Consider the following 19,855-nt stretch of genomic DNA (forward strand, 5'->3'; position numbering starts at 1 on the left):
AGCGAAAGAGAAATTACAATTTCAAATTTCAGTCACTGAATATGAGAAGACGATCTACAATAGCTCAGAATTCGAGCATGTCAGGGGACAAAAGGTAATAGATGTTGGTCTGAATTATTATTTACAATTCGGCATATAGCTACAACCAAAATTGGCCATTGATAATCAAATTTTTTACTAAAAATTTAAAACACATATTCTCTAATTCAAAATGCATATGCAAATGCAAAACAGCCCGAAGTAGGTTTGTTTCCAATTTCCTAATAATTTTATCGTATATTTCTTATCGTTTTAAGTCATTATAAATCTAATAAGACCAAATTTGGAAATATTATGTGTGTGAGCCAATTTTTGACCTTTTATCGACGTTTTCACAGAAATGATTTCTTCAAAAATTTAAAAGATATTCGATGTTATTCGATGAAGACAAGCGTTTGTCAGTTTTGCACGAAGATCAGTCAAGGCGTTTCTTTGTAATTAGCAGACTAAAATTTTTCATCCACGTTTTAGCCCATCATCTTAAACCATTTTTAAAAACTCAAAAACTCAAGGATATTCTGAATGTTGAGAATCATGTCGATTAGTTTTTGGTAAACATCTGCTGTAATTAAATGATATTTTTATATCGATTTTGATGAAACATTGTGTGATGATAATTTACATAGTCTAAAATAACATACTAAAATATCAAAGGACTACGATAAGCGGTTAAATTATAAAAATTCATCAAAGATTGGAATTGCCCCTCGCGCCTAAGCGATTCTAATCAGAATCCATGCATTTCGTGCACATGTAGTTCCGTGCTACTGATTACAGTTGACGTCAACACATTGAAAAAATACATTTTTAGAGTCAGAAACAGATGAAATGAAATTTGTTAAACAAATTAATTTTATTTAATTACAGATATTATGTTTGAAACACAACAAATATAAATCGCATTGATTAACTTTTTATTTTCCAGAAATCTCAAATCTCAATTCTTATTGATTAAGTTGATTTATGTAAAAGTATCAGAAAGTTAAAGCAATTTGCCTTTACCAATAGTTAATTTTAAGTAAATTTGTGAATGTCAATATTTAAAAGAGTAACTGTAATTAACCATTATCGCAGAAAAGACTAGTTAAACCATCCTCCACTAATTTATTTGAATAATGTACGCAAATAATAATTATTACTTCTTTGTATTATATTATTTGTCATTAACAGAACCTATTGTTACATGATGCTGTAACCACTAAGGTCGTTCACTCCATGTCCTCAAATTATAACTAATCATTATATAGTGTACAACTCATGCAAAATATATTTCATCTGCATTATATATTATCGAATCATAAAATTTTGCAAAGGTAAAACAATGTACTATGTGTTAGAAAAGATCCTATCCCTTAGCTTGTTCAAATTTGCTAAGCTGTTTTTTTTTCAAATAGCGGTTCAAAGCCGGGACCGTGTTGACACATCAACCCGCAATATTTCCTACTGTATCACTTCTTACATCTTGCTAGATTCGTTTTAGAATTCCTTTCAAAGTATTTTCATTCGAGCCGGTATCGATTTCAATCTTGCAAAAGCCAAATGGAAAAACTACGGACAAGGTTCGTCTCTCGAGCGGAAAAGGATTTTTCAATTTTCTGAGAGAGATATCGGTGCAGTACGAAGATGGCGCATATCTTAAACGCTTCCGATGCCAACGGTGGAAGACCAAAATTTCAATCATGTTGGAAGAATATTCTTGAGTATAAATAACAAACATTTGAATAGCATTTATTTGAAAAATGTGATCAGATATCACATTTACCTAGCACATCCTTTTCATAATCAAATAAGAATATTGTGAATTAAAATAGTATTAAAATTTATTTTTCTTCTTTCTTACAATTTTTTACATCTCGAAGGAGAAGTTTGTGTTTCTGCCAGAAAATCCGATTTGCTAATGTTATGTTTCCGCAACGATTTTGGTCTGTCGTCGACGTTTTCTAAAAAATAAATGAACGTATTTCAAAAATTTGAAAGACCGGCCGAGCCGTTTCTTTACAATTAGCAGAAAAGTGAAAAATGTTTAGTCATTGCCTTAGCCATAATCTTAAATGGATTTTAAAAATACAGAAGCAAGTTGGAAATCGTTCTGATTAGTTTTTAGTGAAGATCTGCCGGGACGTTTCTTTGTAATTTTGTGTCCTTTTTTATGAAACTTTGTATGGCGATAGATTTCGTAGGCTGAAACACACTAAAATATCATAGGTCTACGATAAGCGGTTAAATTATAAAAAAATCATTGAAGATTAGAATTTCCTCGCGCGTTTGAGCGATTCTAATAGGAATCTATGCCGAGTATGTGCAATACGCCCTGTTCTGTGTTTCGGAGTTAGCTACTGATTACAGTTAACGTCCACAATTTAATAAAATGTATTTTTAGCATAGGAAATGGAGAAAATGAATTTTTTTAAGAAAATTAATTTAATTTAAACAATTACAGATACTATAATATATATAATATTATAGTATATAGAATAATATGTTAGGAAAACATCAATTGGAACTCGTCTTGATTAATTTTTAGCGAAAACAATGATTTCATTTTCGAAATAAATAGTTGAACATTCTACCTAAATCTCAATTATTGTTGAGTTATGCAATTTGCCTTAAGGAGAAATGCCACTCAAAACGAGTCAAGTATATATCATAAGTAGTTTAGTGATTGGGTTTCGTCGAATACATGTAATTATATAATATATAAAAATCTTAGTAGTGATTATCAACAATTTTATTTTCCAGAAACAACAAATAATATAATTTAATATTTTCATTCATTTAACTTGAGGTTAGGGGGCGTCCATTAATCACGTGAGGTTTTTAGGGGGAGGAGGGGTTTGACAAAAAATTACGAAATATCACGTGGCAATTTTTTCACATAACTATAAATACACGTGATGTTTGGTGGGGTATAGGGGGGTAATTTTGAATATCACTAAATATCACTAAGGGGGAGGGGGGGTCTAAAAATCCGAAAAAATTCGCTCACGTGAATAATGGACGTCCCCCTTATAGATCTCAAACATAGCCTCAAGTGAAAATTGCCTCTCGTGGGTGTAGTTGCATATATATAATAAAAAATGACAACAAATACTTCGAGTATAGTTAATTAGTCATAATTGGATTGGACAACTACTGGGTTGCCATCCATTCAAAAATCCATATAATAAAGTCAAAACAATTACTGAATGTCCTAAGTGTGACAAATTCTAATTAAAAATGTTAAAAAAAAATCCATCCAAGTCATGAATTTAATTTACAATTTTTTATTTTACAACTATGTATTTTATAAAATTTTACATCGACAATCATTACATTATGATTATAACTAAAATTTTTTAGAGATCATTCAAGAAGATGTATGTGAATAGTATACCACAGAGAAGTACATGATAGCCGGGGATTGATCGCCTGAACAGCATGAAGGTGTTGCAATATAAAAATATTACCTGCCGGAAAACTCGACGGAAAGGAATTGCGAAATAGTTGCGCGAGGGCAAGAGAAAAAATAAATAAAAGCGACCAGCAGCCGTACATCCATCGCTAAGAAAGCGTACGCCGTGGATTTTTTATTCGGTTCGCTGAGTATTGTGCATACAAACGCTGCCAAGGTGTAAATTGCGAAAGATGGAGACATTATCTAACTCTACCCTGTTATTTGCTCAAAAGGAAGAAAAAGTTGTTTATTCAAACACATTTATCGTAGAATATTATGATATTCGAAGCTGAAATGATCGTTTTGCAAAAGTCGACATGTCATGACAATAATTTTTTTATAATCCTTGGATTGGAAAACCCACATGCTCAAAAAGCGAGAACATTTAGAACACCTCCGTAGAACTCTTTACTGGCTGCTATAAAGACGATCTGAACTCTCCACTTCAAACAAAATTCTCATCTACAAGGTTATCTTTAAGCCAGTTTGGACATATGGCCTACAACTATGGGGTACAGCTAAAAGAAGCAACATCCAAGACAGATTGTAATTTATATGGAAATAAAAAAAATCCATCAAAGCTGACTCGAATTGCTATATGACACCAACGTGGATATTCGTTTATTAAAAATAGACTTTGTAGAAACATATACAATTACACAATAATGTTGAAAATCTGATCGTTTAACAAATTACAAAATATCATGACTATATATAGTTTTTATCAAGGCTGACTCGAATTGCCACATTACTCCCCCTTCAGTCACTTCGGGACACCAACGTAGAAATTCATTTATTAAAAGTAGACTTGTAGAAATGTATGCAATTATATTAAAAATCTGCTCGTTTTACAAATTACAAAACGTGGGGGACACTAATGTGAATAATCGTTTATTGAAAATAGACTTTGAAGAAATGGATACAATTATATTAAAAATCTATAATAAATATATTGTTTTTATATCCAAGGCTGACTCGAATTGCAACAGCAATAATCATATGTTACATTTGTAAAATCAAACATTTATCATATAATTCAAAACCAATCGTGTTTCAATACAAGTTATAGTAATCGCAAAAAAATTGATAATGAAATTTTTTATATATCTTTACGTTTCAAAGGTTTTTGAACATTTTGGCATACCTTAAAAAAAATGTATGGATGTGTGTGTGTGTATGTATATGTGCGGATACAAACTTTCGTCGACGATTTCGGGAACACCGATCAACCGACTTGAATAATTTAAAGAAGACAGGTCTAGCCGTTCCGAAGATACGGGGCAAAAAGTGCCAAAAACGGCAAATCAGTTTTTAAGAGAACGGAGCGTCCAATTTTAATAATTCAAAAAAGATTTTACTTGTATTGACAAGATGAACAACTGATTAAATTTTTGGGAAGGCAGGCCCAGCGGTTATGGACTCATAATTATATAAGTTATATAAACATAAGTTAAAAAATATCATTTTGCGGTCAAAAATGTTTATTGGATATATGTACATCAAATTATCAGATATTTTATAGAGATTTTAATAATGTGTACAAATTTGTGTAATTTTTTTTGGGTTCCGTACCAAGATTTTTAATTACGGTACTGGAAGTTCCAACAATTTCCCATGCAACCCACTCGTTAAATATTTTTTTGGTTCAAAAATATCCTTTAGTTAAACTCGATTTCAATAAACACGAAATGATAGCGCGTTTATTTACAGCAGTTTGTTTTCTTACATATCTTTCCCTGTATCCATTAGGCTTATATTTGTCAAGATGAAGTAGTATGAAAGCCAAATTTTCTTTATATACGAACGGACAATATATTTGTCAAGAACGAGTCTTTTCAGGCAAAAGGACCAAAAAATACGAAGGAGAAAAAAACAGTCAATCAATGAAATTATAGTATGCTCCACAAAGTTTGAGAATATATAGATGGCTAATGGTTTCGATATTTATTTGCTGTAATTGGTTTTTGGACTCAAAATACTATTTTTAGATAACTAGACTAAACTTGATTTCAATGAAAACTGAATGATCAGGAAAATCTTTCCCTGTATCCTTAGGCTAATATTTGTCAAGATGAAGTAGTATAAAAGCCAATTTTTTTCTATTTACAAACTGACTATTTAATTGTTAAGAAACCAGCAAAAGTAAGGGACAAAAATCACGAAGGAGAAAAGGATTGAGTCCATGTACTTTGCTCCGCAAAGTTTGATCGAATATGGTCGACTAATGCTTGATATTTTTGCTATTAAAGTAGAGTCGCCCATTTAAGTTCGTTTCCCTATAATTTTGTTCTCAATACGCATATAAAATTATTAAACAAATTGAGAAAGTTTTTCGCTGATTGATCTTAACCAATTGTTCATTGAATCAGACCAGCATGACGGTTTGTTGTGCAACTTATTCTCGTTACGGGTGCCCAACGCAGAATAAAACCTTTGCTCACATAATGAAAGATTAATCATGTTTCGCAGAGAAAAGATTATTATTGAAAGAATAACTTCTTTATACACAAAAACTCACTTAAGAAAACATCTATATTAAATATATGTATGGTACATATGAACGCCATACTCTCCTCTTTGATTTGATATTTTATAAAATTCCAAGAACACAAAACCGTTTAAAATTATCTATTGTAATTTAATCTTTATCTATAATTTTTAATAAACAATGATATTAATAATCAAGAATTATGATCTTGAATATCATTCTAGCAAAATAAATTATACTTTTCCCAGAAACACTTCCAAGAAATACGAAATGATACGCATGCTGTTACTCAGTTAACAAAAAAGCAAATTGTTTCTTTCGTCAAATGATATTAAGGCTTAATGGCAAAATGAAAGAAAGCAAAAAGTAGAAAATTCAATTAAATTATTGGCGTTAGCTTATGTAAGGCGGCGTTTTATTTCCTATATAAGAGAAAATTAGATTATAACATAGTATTCGGATATATTCGAATGGAACAAATTCTGGAGGAAGAAAATAGCGGAAGAAAAAATAAACATGTAACTAATGTTATACTTCAAAAAGACATTTAATAGATTAATCAATTAAGGATTCATTCATATTAGAAATGAAAATTCTAATTACAACTCTAAATTTTCTTATTCGTTCCTCGTTGGCAAAATAGAGACTCCTTATTACTATTTCATGCTCTCTATCTATAAAGAAACGAATCATTAATATTAAACGTCTTTAGGTCAACACCACCAGAGAATAGCACATTTTGGATGCAGAAAAAAAGGAATTTTCGCATTTACATAAAGTTAAGAGATAATAAGAATTTCTTTGTTATCTCTGAAAAAACCTTGAATTGAAATCAAAATTTATGAAATACTTTTAGTGTTGCAATATGCAATATGAATTGTAGATTTTGAAGTAAAAATCTGAACTTATTTGAAAGAAACATATTCATGTATTATAATTATGACAATTATTGCAGGTCAAGCTAGTTGCATTATTATAAGAATCTGATAAGATACTCATTGAAAATTAACAGTGGGAGAAAATGATGCAGATTGGGAATCGAGTTGGATTGTGTGCCAAGTTTTAGAATCCAATTAGACTATAATTTATCAACTTAATTCCTCTTAAATAATCAAGCAATAATTAGTTTTGCATATTTAAACCATTTTTTTATTTAATTTTATTTTTATATAATTTATTCTGGCATCAGTTTTTTATGAACAATAAGCAGAGACTGCTTACTATAAATATCTTACATGTTTGTTATACCTGCAATATTAATATTTACCAGCCAAAACTAAATACTAAACTGACCACACGTTAAACAAATAAAACCTTGATTTACAGCACATGGAAAAAGACAAAAATATAGAAAGCTGTGAATACGCAAATAGAACATACATAAGTAGAAAAACTACCTTAGTCATGGTTAAAATGGCAGTGTGCCCAAGTTTCGACAAAATAAGTAAAGAGATGCAAGCAGAAGGTACAGGAGAATGGAACATCTCTCGTGCATGATAAAACTTCTCATATAAAATTCGCTGCATCGTCGGATGCGAAAACTCTTGATATTCACAGAGATATATCGAATATATATTGAAAACTACTAATGACGAAATATAGCCTCAAACTTCTTATTTGCTATTATGGAAGCTTTTATGGAAAATGGAAAAATCATAAATTCATAACACTTGGGAAATGTTCTACTATTTATATAAATCTGTTTTCGACCTATCCACCGACTTTACCTAGAGTAATTAAGAAGATAGCTTCATACATTTTAAATACTTCAAAATTTAAAAAACATTTTAGGCGGAGATTATTTTACAAAAGTAAAGAAAATCATCAATAATTAACAACACGCTTGGTAGAAGTAGTATTAGAAGAAAATATAGAAATGGTTGTATCTTCCATCCAATGAACCTAATCAATAATAGCTTTCGACAAACACTAATAAAAGAAGCAATCAAAAAAGTTTCGAAGATACTTTCAACACATCCTCTCACAACATTGCGAGTTTCATTAGTAGAGTAATTTTGACTCTTGGTAAAGTTTCATTTAAACGACTTTATTAACTGTATTTAGAGGGATTCACCATTTTGTGGTAAAATATGAAGTCAACGTTAACAATACAATAGCCATTATATGACAAGAATGTCTTTAACGTTAGAATCGTAAAATTTTCACAAATACACTTGTACATGCATTTATACAATAATTTATTTGCATTTATATGCTTAATCTTATCTTATACCTATATATATAAAAATGGAGTTCGGTATTATGTTAGGTATGCTAAAACTCGAATACGGCTGAACCGATTTGGCCAGTTTTAGTCTTGAAAGATTTGTGCTAATCCAGAGATTGTGCAAAAGGTGACAAATTATTTCAAAATCGAGTAGAATCTTTAAATTTTTAATTTAAAATTTTTTGTAGAAACGTAATTTATATGAAATAATGGACGGCGGGTCATACGTCAAATATCAATTTTTTTTGACAGATTGTGTTCAATTATATTTAATAGAATGTTTTAGATGTAGGGACTGTCCAAGTATTACTTAAGCACTATAGGGGGGCGGGAGGTTGTTGATTTGCTTATTTTGGGTTGACATGAGGGGCAGGGAAGTCTGGATGATGTTTACGTCATAGATAGTATTTTTATTTTTTTACATCAATTGCAAAATGTTTACGTAAGTATGGGGATAGGGGGTAAGAGCTTTGCTTACTTTTGCTGACAAGGGGGATGGTGGTGGGGGGGGGGTAAATAATTGTAATAAATATGCTTACGTAAAACTTGAACGATCCCTGAATATTATTTAATTGTAGTAAGTAGTTTTGTTTGTAGTTTTATTTATACACAAAAACGTTATTAAACGGGCCGTAAGTGTTATTAGAAACACCAAATATCAACTTTTTTGAAATGTTAATATGAAAATGCACTTTTTGGCGTTATAGCACTCTCTTTCCGCAAATCATATTTTTCTTAAACTCGGTGCTGTAAAAGAAATCATTTGTATAATTTTATACTAATTGTTATTTATGAAACATTTTCTAGATTATATTATTTTATTTGGGTCATTTAAATTAAAAACCTAAACTTGGAATCGATCAAAGGGGGCATTTTGTCGAATAACTTATTGCCAGTTATTACAGACAACAATTTAAATAAGAAGATAAGGCTGATTAGACAAATAATAACTTTGGAGTACACATCTGCAAAAGAGGAGATCTTCTGGAATAAAATATTTTAAAAATTAGTGATGAAGCTCGAGTTATATTAAATGCATCACTACTAGCAGCATTCGAACCTGCTGCATAGCAGTATGGAATAAGCGGGGCTTAAAGGTCCGCGAGTATAAAGGTCCACATAGCATTTATATGTGCAAGGGTTGCAGTGGGTAAAACCATCTATTCATTTTGTGTTAGTTGCCTCTTTCAATACACACTTTCACATTCATAATCAGTTACATAGTTATTTTTATACTAAAGATTTTTTAGAAATATTGTTTATCGCTGAACAACGCTTGCCGGGCCAGCTAGTACTTAAAATAAATCAGTAATTTTTTCAATTTTCTAGAAATTGGTTACAAATACCTTATATGGTAAAACAACGATTGCCGGCTCAGCTAGTATATATATATATATATATATATATAACAAATTTCAACAATATTTAAACTAATTAAACAATCCACTCACCACATTCCGCGCTAGTCCGGCCATGTACTGCTGCGTTTGTTGCGGCGGAAAAACGTTCAATTGCGGATGCTGTCCTGCTGCGCCCAGGAATACAAGATGTTCCTGCTGTTTAACACCAGCAGCCGAACCATTTAGGTGTTGCGGCTGCTGTTGCGACTGTTGGTCGCCCGTACCGTAAGGAGTCATTACATGATTATTAGCGAGACCGACATGTTGTTGTTGCAGTTGTAAGTGTTGCTGCTGTTGTAAATGTTGCTGTTGCTGTTGCAGCTGTTGTTGCTGGTTAATGTGATTTAAAATCGGCAACGGCGGTGGAGGTGCGGCTGTTTTTAAAGTCATGTTTGCCACAGCGTTTGTTAGTTGATGCGGTTGGTACTTCCATTTATCCTGATTCTGTAACAAAAATGTATAACATTACAAATATAATTTAATCTAGTATTACATTTTCCAAATGCAAATTTAAATGATTTTCTTTACAGCCTTGTGAATTAATTGCTAAAAGACATAAAAACCTATCATTCACTTGCGGCAGATTCAGGCTTTGAAAAAGGTTCAATAAACATAAATAACCCAGCTCTAGGTGAGCAGAAGAAACCACGGTATGATTAAATTTGAGTCGTTCTCAGCGTCAAAACGACTGCTGGGATCGTAATTAGAAACGCAAATTAATCGAAGTGCCGTTCTTTAGCTTCCCCCTTTTGCACAGCAAAATGACGCAATTCATTTTACAGATTTTCATATTAATTTCATTAATTAATCTGGAAATCTCATTTATAGTTTAGAAGGAAAAAGAAAATCACTCGGTTTACTTGCAACTACAAAAAAGCTTTGACATAGAAAAGAAATATAGTAATACACCATTATATATATATATATATATATATATATATATATATATAAATAAATAAGTCGTCCTTCCTGACGAAATAACTCCAGAAAGCACGAACCGACTTCGACAATTTTGAATTCGTTGGAAAGGTCTCGGGCTCCCCAAGGTTTATAGCTAAGAAAATTAGTGGTGCATGGCATCGTGCCTTAATGCAAATTGCTGGAACTTCACGCAACGTATTTAAAAATTCGAGTAATGACAGTGAGAATTATCAGAATTATGCTTGGTCAAGTCAGCGAGCAATTCTTGCCGCAAAGAATAATGATGTACACGCACTGAATTTCACCATTTAATCAAAAATTGCTGGCGATTTGGTGACATACCAATGATTTCGACTGGTCTTCTGTTCGACTTCAAACGATTGCATTTTCCAGTTCGCCTTGCGTTCGCAATGACAATTAACAAGTCGCAAGGCCAATCGCTTAGTGTTTGCAGGATAAATTTCAAATAGATTATTTAGAAAATCATTGTTTTTTACGTAGGCAGTTATACGTTGCCTGTTCACGAGTTGGAAAACCATCCGCTTTGTTTGTGTTCAGACCAAAAAACAAAAAATGTGGTTTACCATAGAGCACTTCTATGAAACGGATAATTTACGGATTCACTTTCATTTACTTAGAGAAGTTCAACTAAAAAACTTCATTTTTGTAATCGAAATAAATTCATTACTGTTGTGTAATAAAATCAAATTTTTCCTTTTCAAATATAAAACAAACAAAAAATTCCTTCATCTTTCTCACGAAACCACCTGGTGGCGAAACGGAGTTCGTCGGGTTTGCTAGTATATATATATATATATATAATAATAATAATAATAAATGGTTGAATTGAAGGCAGGTCTATAATGCGAAAGCAACCACAAAATCAATGATTCCTTTTCTCTTCCTCGTCGATCATCCCCATTACCAGTATTCCTCCTTTTTTATAAATTTTTTATGTATTTTTATGATCTTATGCTTCTACTTTCAGTTCCCTGTATTTCCTCTACTTGCGTAAGTCATCAACCATCTGCATTCTTCTTCTTCCAAACCTTTCAATCCTTCTGTTTTACCTTCGCCTACGTCGTGTAGGAGGCACTACTTTTGCAGAATGGGTCCAATCCAGTTTCCTTTTCTTTTCAGAATCAAGCTCAGTAAGGTCCTTTCTTCGTCGACTCTTCTCAGGACTTCTTCATTTGTTGTCTTGTCTTATTTGTCAAAATATGTCGACATGAATTTCAGGAATTTTTAAAAGTATATATCACCGTAAGTACTGCTCTGGTCGTATGGATCGTATTCTCAACTTTACGATGTCTAATGACAGTCAAATACCCAAAAGCCCATAAAATATACAAGCATTAACTCAGATTAATTTTTGTAAGTAAGCTTTTATGGCCATGTATATCATACAGTATCATGCTCCATGTATTGATTTATTTGAAAAAAAGTCACAGGAATGTCTTACGCCATCAATATATTACACGTCGCAATACCAAATAATAGAGAAATTTAAAAATAAACTCCATAGCGTTATGCATATAAAATGATAACCAGCAAAAGCTATTTCACAGGTTTAGAGTAGTAGAATTCTCCGTGGTCTATTAAATATATATAAAGTTACATATTACAAGGCCAAGGTCAGTTTGAGAGCGTTCTGCAAAGAAAATCACACGGCGCTCATTACAATGATATCAAGCCTGGTCATAATAACTCACTGTGCGTCTACTATCTCAGCGTGCAGTACTAAGTTTCTCATTATAAATGTTAGAGAAGCTAAATAAGGTTGCAAGCAAGTTTATAAACTGCAGGTTTTGAAGGAGAAAATGCAGAGAATGAAAAGCCCAAGGTAAAAATAAACAGAGAATATAAAACAATATTCTAAATCTATATTAATATCAAATTTCAAATAATTTTGAACTTTAAGTAATCACTGCTAATATGCCCTATCAATGATTTATAATCATTTAATTCCATATTGACGCACTATTTATAGATTTTTTCATTGTCAGTGAAACCTCGATAAATAAGTAATGGAAGTAATGTAAATATCATTAACTGGAGGCTATATTTTATCTATGTTTTTATCTCTAATTTATATTTAGACCTGTTTATTGACATCCAAAATATAATTAGGTTGGAAACTAACTAATTGCAAGTTAGTGTTACAAAATCTCTAACTTGAACCAAGTGGTTTTTTAATTTATAATGTATTGCCGATTTTGATCAATAACTTTTTGGGATCTTTTAAGCAGCAACATCATCTCAATTTCATGAAACTTCTGGTTTTTATTAGCAAAAAAGCGGATCAGCTACAATTTGGCACAATCATAATCATTGATTGAATTGTTTACTATTCAAGAAATTTTGTAAAGATCGAAACAAAAAGTGATCACAAGGTGCAAAGTCAGGACTGTATGGTGGACTTTAATTTAAACTGTATTCATAATGTATTGTCTATTTTGATCATTGACTTTTTGCCATCTTTCAAGCAGCATCATCATCACTTTCATAAAACTTCTGGTATTTATTAGCATTTATAATCAGGTACAATTTGACACCATCATAATATTTAAAATGTTTACCAATCTAGGAGATTTGTAAAGATCGAAAAATCAAAAAGTGCAAGGTCAGGACTAAATGGACCCAACCAAGCTCCAATAATTTTTGCAGACTGGCCAAAGATAACAAATTACTGCTTTTTAAAGGCGTTGTTTAATTTCGTTAGTTGTTTACTATAGACATCAGAATAGAATAGATTCGGTTGATAATAACAGTTCAAATCAGACAATTCCTTTTTAAACAAATTCAACCTGGGGACGACCTGAACGTTTTCCATCTTTGAGTGAAATCACCAGAGAACGAAATTGGGCTAACCAATTTTGACACTGCCGTTTTTTTAAAGCTTAGTCACCATAAATAATTCATATCTTTTCGTGAGCTGAAGATTCCTCTATACCTTTGCAGAAAAAATAACAAAATATGACAATAAATTCAATAAACGCCAGGCGAAAACTACGAAATGGATAAAAAAAACTCCTTTTTCCTGATGGACATCTAAACTGCCTAATATCCAGTAATAAAAGGTATATTGCATTTGGACTATGTCAGCAAACCTCAATTGAAACCATCTAACCCGAAAACCGCTAATACTTAGGTTTCAACCTAATAATTCATTTTTATTTTTGAACATGGGCTCGCCTGTAGGTAAGCGGTTAAGAGAGACAGGGCTAGATTTAGAGGTCCCGGGTTCGATACTCACTTCGAGCAGCCTGTTGTCAAGTGAAAATAGCCCTTAATCCGGCATTGCTGCAACGACGACCAGGGAGTTGCCAGGAATTAAAAACTATATCTCAGATAAGGGGGCGTCCATTAATCACGTGAGGTATTTAGCGGGAGGAGGGGGGCTTGACAAAAAACTACGAAATATCACGTGGAAGATATTTAATAGTTAGATATCACGTGTATATATTTTTTATCTGAATTTCAAAAAAAAACCCAAACATTTGCAAAAAAAATAAAAAAAAATTACAATTTTTTCTCGTAACTAAAAATACTCGAGATGTTTGGTGGGGGAGGGGGGTTAATTTTGAATATCACTACGTATCATCAAAGGGGAGGGGGTCCAAAAATCCTTAAAAATGTTTAAAAAATGGATCACGTGATTAATGGACGCCTCCAAAGGTAAGGACAATCAATGGATTGCCAACTAACAATAATATCGTCTTAGTAATAAGCAGTGTTCAGTACAGCTTATAGAACATATAGTTCTGATTATACTTGTATATAAAAAAATTTTGTTAGACTTAAATGTGAAGCGTACTAAGCCTTTTATGTGTACAAATGTCCCTTACTATAGCAACTCCACTTGCATTTGCTAAAAATAATAAAATAAACTAAAAAGAATCAAATAAACTCACGTCTATTATTGGTTCGTCGGCGAGAGCCCATCGCGGTTGTTTGGAGTAGGCAACAGCTTGCTGTGGTACTGCGGCCGCAGGCTGTTGGATTTGCGGCTGCTGCTGTTGGAATTCTTGCGGGTCCTGTGCCGCTCGCTGGAATACGTAACCTACGGCGGCGTCATCTTGCGATCGCCCAGACGCTGCTGGGACTCCGTCACCGCCACCTCCCAACCACTTCATCGGATCGCTGGAAAAGAAGAATTTTTTTTTTAATACATATATGCAAATATACAAATTTAACTAAAATAGTAATAGATATAGGCAAGCTAATTTTTGCCAAACAATTTTTCTACGCCCGGCTCTGATAATGAGACTGTTCGCTTTTTACCTTAATTATTAACTACTTTCAAAATTATATTTATTTTTATTCATAAACACATTAATCGCCACGATAATATTAGAAAAAAATTCACCTGGGCCATGTTTCAACGAAAATAGTTTTTTTTGCCAAAATTCTGGGAAAGACACTATTTTTATGTTTCTATATTAAATTGACATCTGTTATTGTACAGGTCAGGCCTTCTACAATGTCTGACAAAGCTCATGTAGAACTTTTTAGCGTCAGGTACATATTTTTTATTTTTTTACATATGACTGACATGGCGTTTAACGTGTTAAAAACGGCTAATGATAAATAAGATCAGCAGTATCTGAATACTTTGAGTATATTGTTACAACGTTATGGTTTTCCCAGTTCAATATTTTGTTTAAATTTATTATTAGTTAATAAAAATGAGAAAATAAAAATATGTATTCTCAGGGACTGGAAATAATTGTTACAGCAATAGAACTGAATAGATCTATAACAATTAAATGAATTTCATCAAAATATTCACCTTAAATGTAATGTTATTGCTTTAAAGCCAATAAATGATTTTTTTTAAATATAAGATAAAAACATTATAATAAGAGACAGTGTTACAATTTAAATTTTAGCTACATTAATCAATATTGAATCTTTTTCACGCAAAGGATTTTGTCGATTAGGAAGATTGAGGTAAGTGGAAAATCTTTGAAAATTACTTATTAAATTTTTATTTTAATTACGTTATATTTATAATTTATAATTTGGTCGAATAAAAAGCATGAAATAAAACTAAAATGTTTTATAGTTATTCTAAATCAACATTTATCAAGAATATGGTAGGTACTATAGATTATATGACAAATTTGTCATTACAGAGTCATGTAAAATAAACCCAGAAACAAATTCAGGCCGTAAGACCAATGATCAAGGAACAAAAAAATTACAGTAAAAAGGGGTTTTGACCTAAAAGGGTAAATTCGTGCAGCTTTAGTATAGTACTATATACTTATATTATTATTGTATGTGTGAGTGAATATTTAGTGTATATGGTAAAGTCGATATTCACAACTGGTTTTATTGAATACATATCAATATAATTGGCTTCAATACCTCAAATTTGTAATATTTGTTGTATTGTAAAGCAATAATTTATGCGGTAACAAGCAATATCATCATGATCAATATAATTTTATGAACTTTAATGTATGTAATTTGAGTTTTCCCGTAGAGGAAAAAAAACTAATTTTTTTATATATCTTTATGTTTCAAACGTTTCTGAACATTTTGGCATACTTTAGAAAAAATGTATGCATGTATGTGCGCGGATACAAATTTTAGTCGACGATTTCGGGAGCACGGTTTAACCGATTTGGATAATTAAAAAAACAATCGATTAATATTAATGAGAAGACGTGCTGATTAGTTTTTGGCAAAGGCAGGTCTAGCAATTTCAAAGGTACAGGGTAAAAGTGCCAAAAATGGTAATTCAGTTTTAGCACGAAGCAGTTGATTTTCATGATTCAAAAAACATTTTATTTGTATTGATGAAACGAAGAAATGATTAAATATTTAAAAATGCAGGTCCAGCAATTTTGGAATCGAATGAAAAAAGTGAAAAAAAGCCACTTGGCAGTCAAAAGTGATCGTTAGATATTTAGATACATGCACATCAAAATTTCAGATATTTTAATGATAAGTACAAATTATGTTCACATTTATAATATAGCAACATACAATTATTTTTCATATATGTCGTTTTAAATTTTATTAGCTTTTTAACGATATACAATAACATTTACATGTTTTAACAAGTTTTGAAAATATTTTGCAAAAACTGAAAACATGTCCTCTACCTCGCAGCAGTCTATTCATGATGATTCTTGAAAATTGATATTGCCAAAGTTTATAGATTCATGATACCAATTTTTAATATAGCAACGTACAAATATATTGTAACTATATTAAGAACAATTTTATTAGCTTTTTAACGATATATGATAACATATACATGTTTTAACAAATTTTTGAAAATATTTTGCAAAAACTGAAAAAATGTCCTCTACCTCGCAGTCTATTATATATGGGTTCCGTACCAATTTTTATCGGTTAGACCAGCGTTTTTCTTCCAACGCCCTCTTTGAAGATCAAAACTTTTGTAGCGCCCCCTTAGCAAATTTTTTATACCCATATAAACTCTAAAAAACCTTATTTTAAATTTTAATAATTTAGCTATAGTGTGCAATATTAGTTGATGCAATCTTACATTCTAAATTAGAAAAGTTTGCCAGTGAGAGCAAATAATAGGCTACTTAAAACAGTGTATACATGTAAAAAAATTTAGTTAGGGGCCTCTTATCGTTTTATATTTATCTTTTTTGTAATAATACATTTTAAAACTACCCTCAAAGATAGGGATATTTTGCAAAATAAATTCTAGCGACTAATTCGTAAGTCAGAGGGAATTATAAAATAACATAAGAATACAAATATGTAAATATAAAGCAGTAGAATTTTGTATCATGAGTAGAACGAATATTAATTAAGTAAATAGGGGCATTACAATCGCCCACTTTGAGAAAGACTGGGTTAGACGATAAGCCCTTCGACTTTTTGATACAAGAAGTTCCAGCAATTTGATTAAGGCACGATGCCATACACCACTAGTTGCAGTTAAATTTATACTAAGGATGAGACAAATTACGGTCGTAGTTTAGTACTTTATGAAATCAAGTTATTGCAAAAATATATAATTGGTTCATATTACTTAATTAATATTCGTTCTACTCATAATGCAAAATTATATTGCTTCATATATATACTCTTATGTTATTTTGTGTATATATTACTTTGGCAAGTTAGAATTTATTTAGCAAAAAATACCTATCTTTGAGAGAAGTTTTAAAATGTATTATTACAAAAAAGATATAGATATAAAACTATCCTAAGATTTTAATAATATTATTATCACGATAGATTTGCGGAGTAGTTCTCTGAATAGTTAGGAATGATTTCGTAGTGAATTGAAAATTATCTGGAAGATATAACACCAAGCCGCGAACGGATTAGTACCTTCCAAGAATTTACTATGGTGCGCTTGGCTGCTCAAACGTAGAGTCGCACGAACTAGCAGTCGATCGAAATTTTACATCGAATTGTAAATGACTAGTTTAAAACACACATTATTCTTCATATCAGATAAATTTAATACTCTTTCAAAACTATTTGTGTATTTAAAAAATTAGAACATTTAAAAGACATAACACGAAAAGTTAACACGTTCATGTTTGAGCCAATAACTTTAACTTTTTGAAATCAGAAGAGTAAACAAATTACATGAAACTGAAATGATAACTTTATAAGTGTCACATTATAATATGAAATGATACAAGTCGATCGATATGTTTACAAAGTAAGACTTTACATTTTATAATTTCATTTGATGAATTAAAAATGCTTTAGTAACTCTGGTAGTAAGTTAAATTAAATATAGCCAAATGCTAGAATAAATATGTAGAAGTATTACAAACAAACAATAACGATACCTTATGAAGCATATATATTATGCTATAATTCTTAAAAAAAATGTTTTAGTACATTATGATAAAGAAATCTTTTTCAGCGGTTTTTTTATGCTGATAATTGTAGCAAATTTACAAAGGTTGTATTGTTAGCATTAGCAAATTGTGAAATAGTTGTAGATTATATGCTATGAATTTATTAATTAAACATCTATCTTTTAATAAAATGTTACATTAAATTGTAGATGTTTACATCACTATTGCAAATTATAGCACAATTAAATATTAAAATAGCAAAGTCATGCCAAATAGACGTATCTAAAGTAAATACAAAAACTGAAAACTGTTTCTTTAGTTCAATAAGTTATTTAAACTATTTTTTTACATACAGCGTCTGAGTTACTTGCAAAATAGCATTATGACATTTCGAGACTAAAAGCCGTCTGCGGCTAGTCTAAACAAATGGCAGCCTAACTTTGACAGCAAAGACAAAACAAAGAGAATTCATTCAATAACAATAAAAATAAGATGCTAAAGCTAAAATATCAATGCATATATTACCTTTTGTTAGTTATTATGCAAAATTATCATCAACTTGGTGTATTAGTATCTGTTTTGACGTTTGAACGTCGGCGTCGGTACGGTAAAAAATTGTTTGAAAACACAAAACACTAATATTTATACACAATTTTCACATTCACAATTCTATTAAAACACATTTATATTATCACTAACTATACACGGAACTATTTACAATGTACATATATGACACAAACACTGATTACGCCATTTATGAGCGTGGATGTTAAAAGATTTTAAACAGTCGACATTACCTTTCTCAATTCTTGGCAGCCATCTTGGCTTTACTGCGCGCGCACACCTGTCAAACGCATAGCATTCTGGGAGAGCAATTCCGGAGAACGAATCGACGTACGTTGTAAACAATTCATTCGGCGACGAAGAGTAGTTAGACTGAACGTATTTCCAAAGTTTATTCTCGAAAGCGCGCGCATTTTGAATTTGTTGATATACAAATCGTCCACCGTTAACAACACATAAATATGAATATATATGATTAAGTGAGAATGAATAAATACACATTATGGATATAATATTGAAACTGGTTTATTTATATAATTTGGGAAATGATATGTTTATTTAAACCTAAGATTATGGCATAATGAATTATAATGCAACGAAAAAATAAAGCATATACACAAAATGCCATAAATATATAACAATTAGAACTAAATATTAATATAAACAATTAAATTAGAACATTACAGGTAGATGATTTTTAAGGACTTATGCAACAAGTCTTAATAAAGGCCTCTAATAGAAATGACTTGCACTGCTATACGACATGCATGGATTAAAACAATTTCGTTACATCCATTCATCAAATAGCAAAATGGTTTATAGAAAAATATTTACATCACTCCATGTTCTATGAAATAAACTTATTTGCAATGGGATATTAAAAATGCATATATCATACATATAAATTAAAATCTATGAAAAAATATATAACTTGCGTTTATTTACTAAAATTTGACTAAAATAGTT

General features: G+C 31.0%; 1 protein-coding gene across 1 annotated transcript in view; it reads right to left on the bottom strand.

Moving 5' to 3' along the window:
- The window catches only part of LOC113370227 (maternal protein pumilio-like), a 224,372-nt gene extending 205,294 nt beyond the window's left edge, over positions 1 to 19,078 (bottom strand). Inside the window, exons 1-2 of the mRNA XM_026610900.1 lie at positions 18,851 to 19,078; positions 14,423 to 14,651 (exon numbers count right to left, since the gene is read on the bottom strand). Of these exons, the coding sequence (XP_026466685.1) occupies positions 14,423 to 14,644 (222 nt within the window). The 5' untranslated portion in view covers positions 14,645 to 14,651; positions 18,851 to 19,078. The remainder of the gene's footprint in view (positions 1 to 14,422; positions 14,652 to 18,850) is intronic.
- Positions 19,079 to 19,855: the final 777 nt, after the last annotated feature.

The sequence above is a fragment of the Ctenocephalides felis genome, unplaced genomic scaffold (assembly GCF_003426905.1).
Source record: "Ctenocephalides felis isolate EL2017-DRISC unplaced genomic scaffold, ASM342690v1 CF-g0.4_SCAFFOLD_01492, whole genome shotgun sequence".
Lineage (NCBI taxonomy): Eukaryota > Metazoa > Arthropoda > Insecta > Siphonaptera > Pulicidae > Ctenocephalides > Ctenocephalides felis.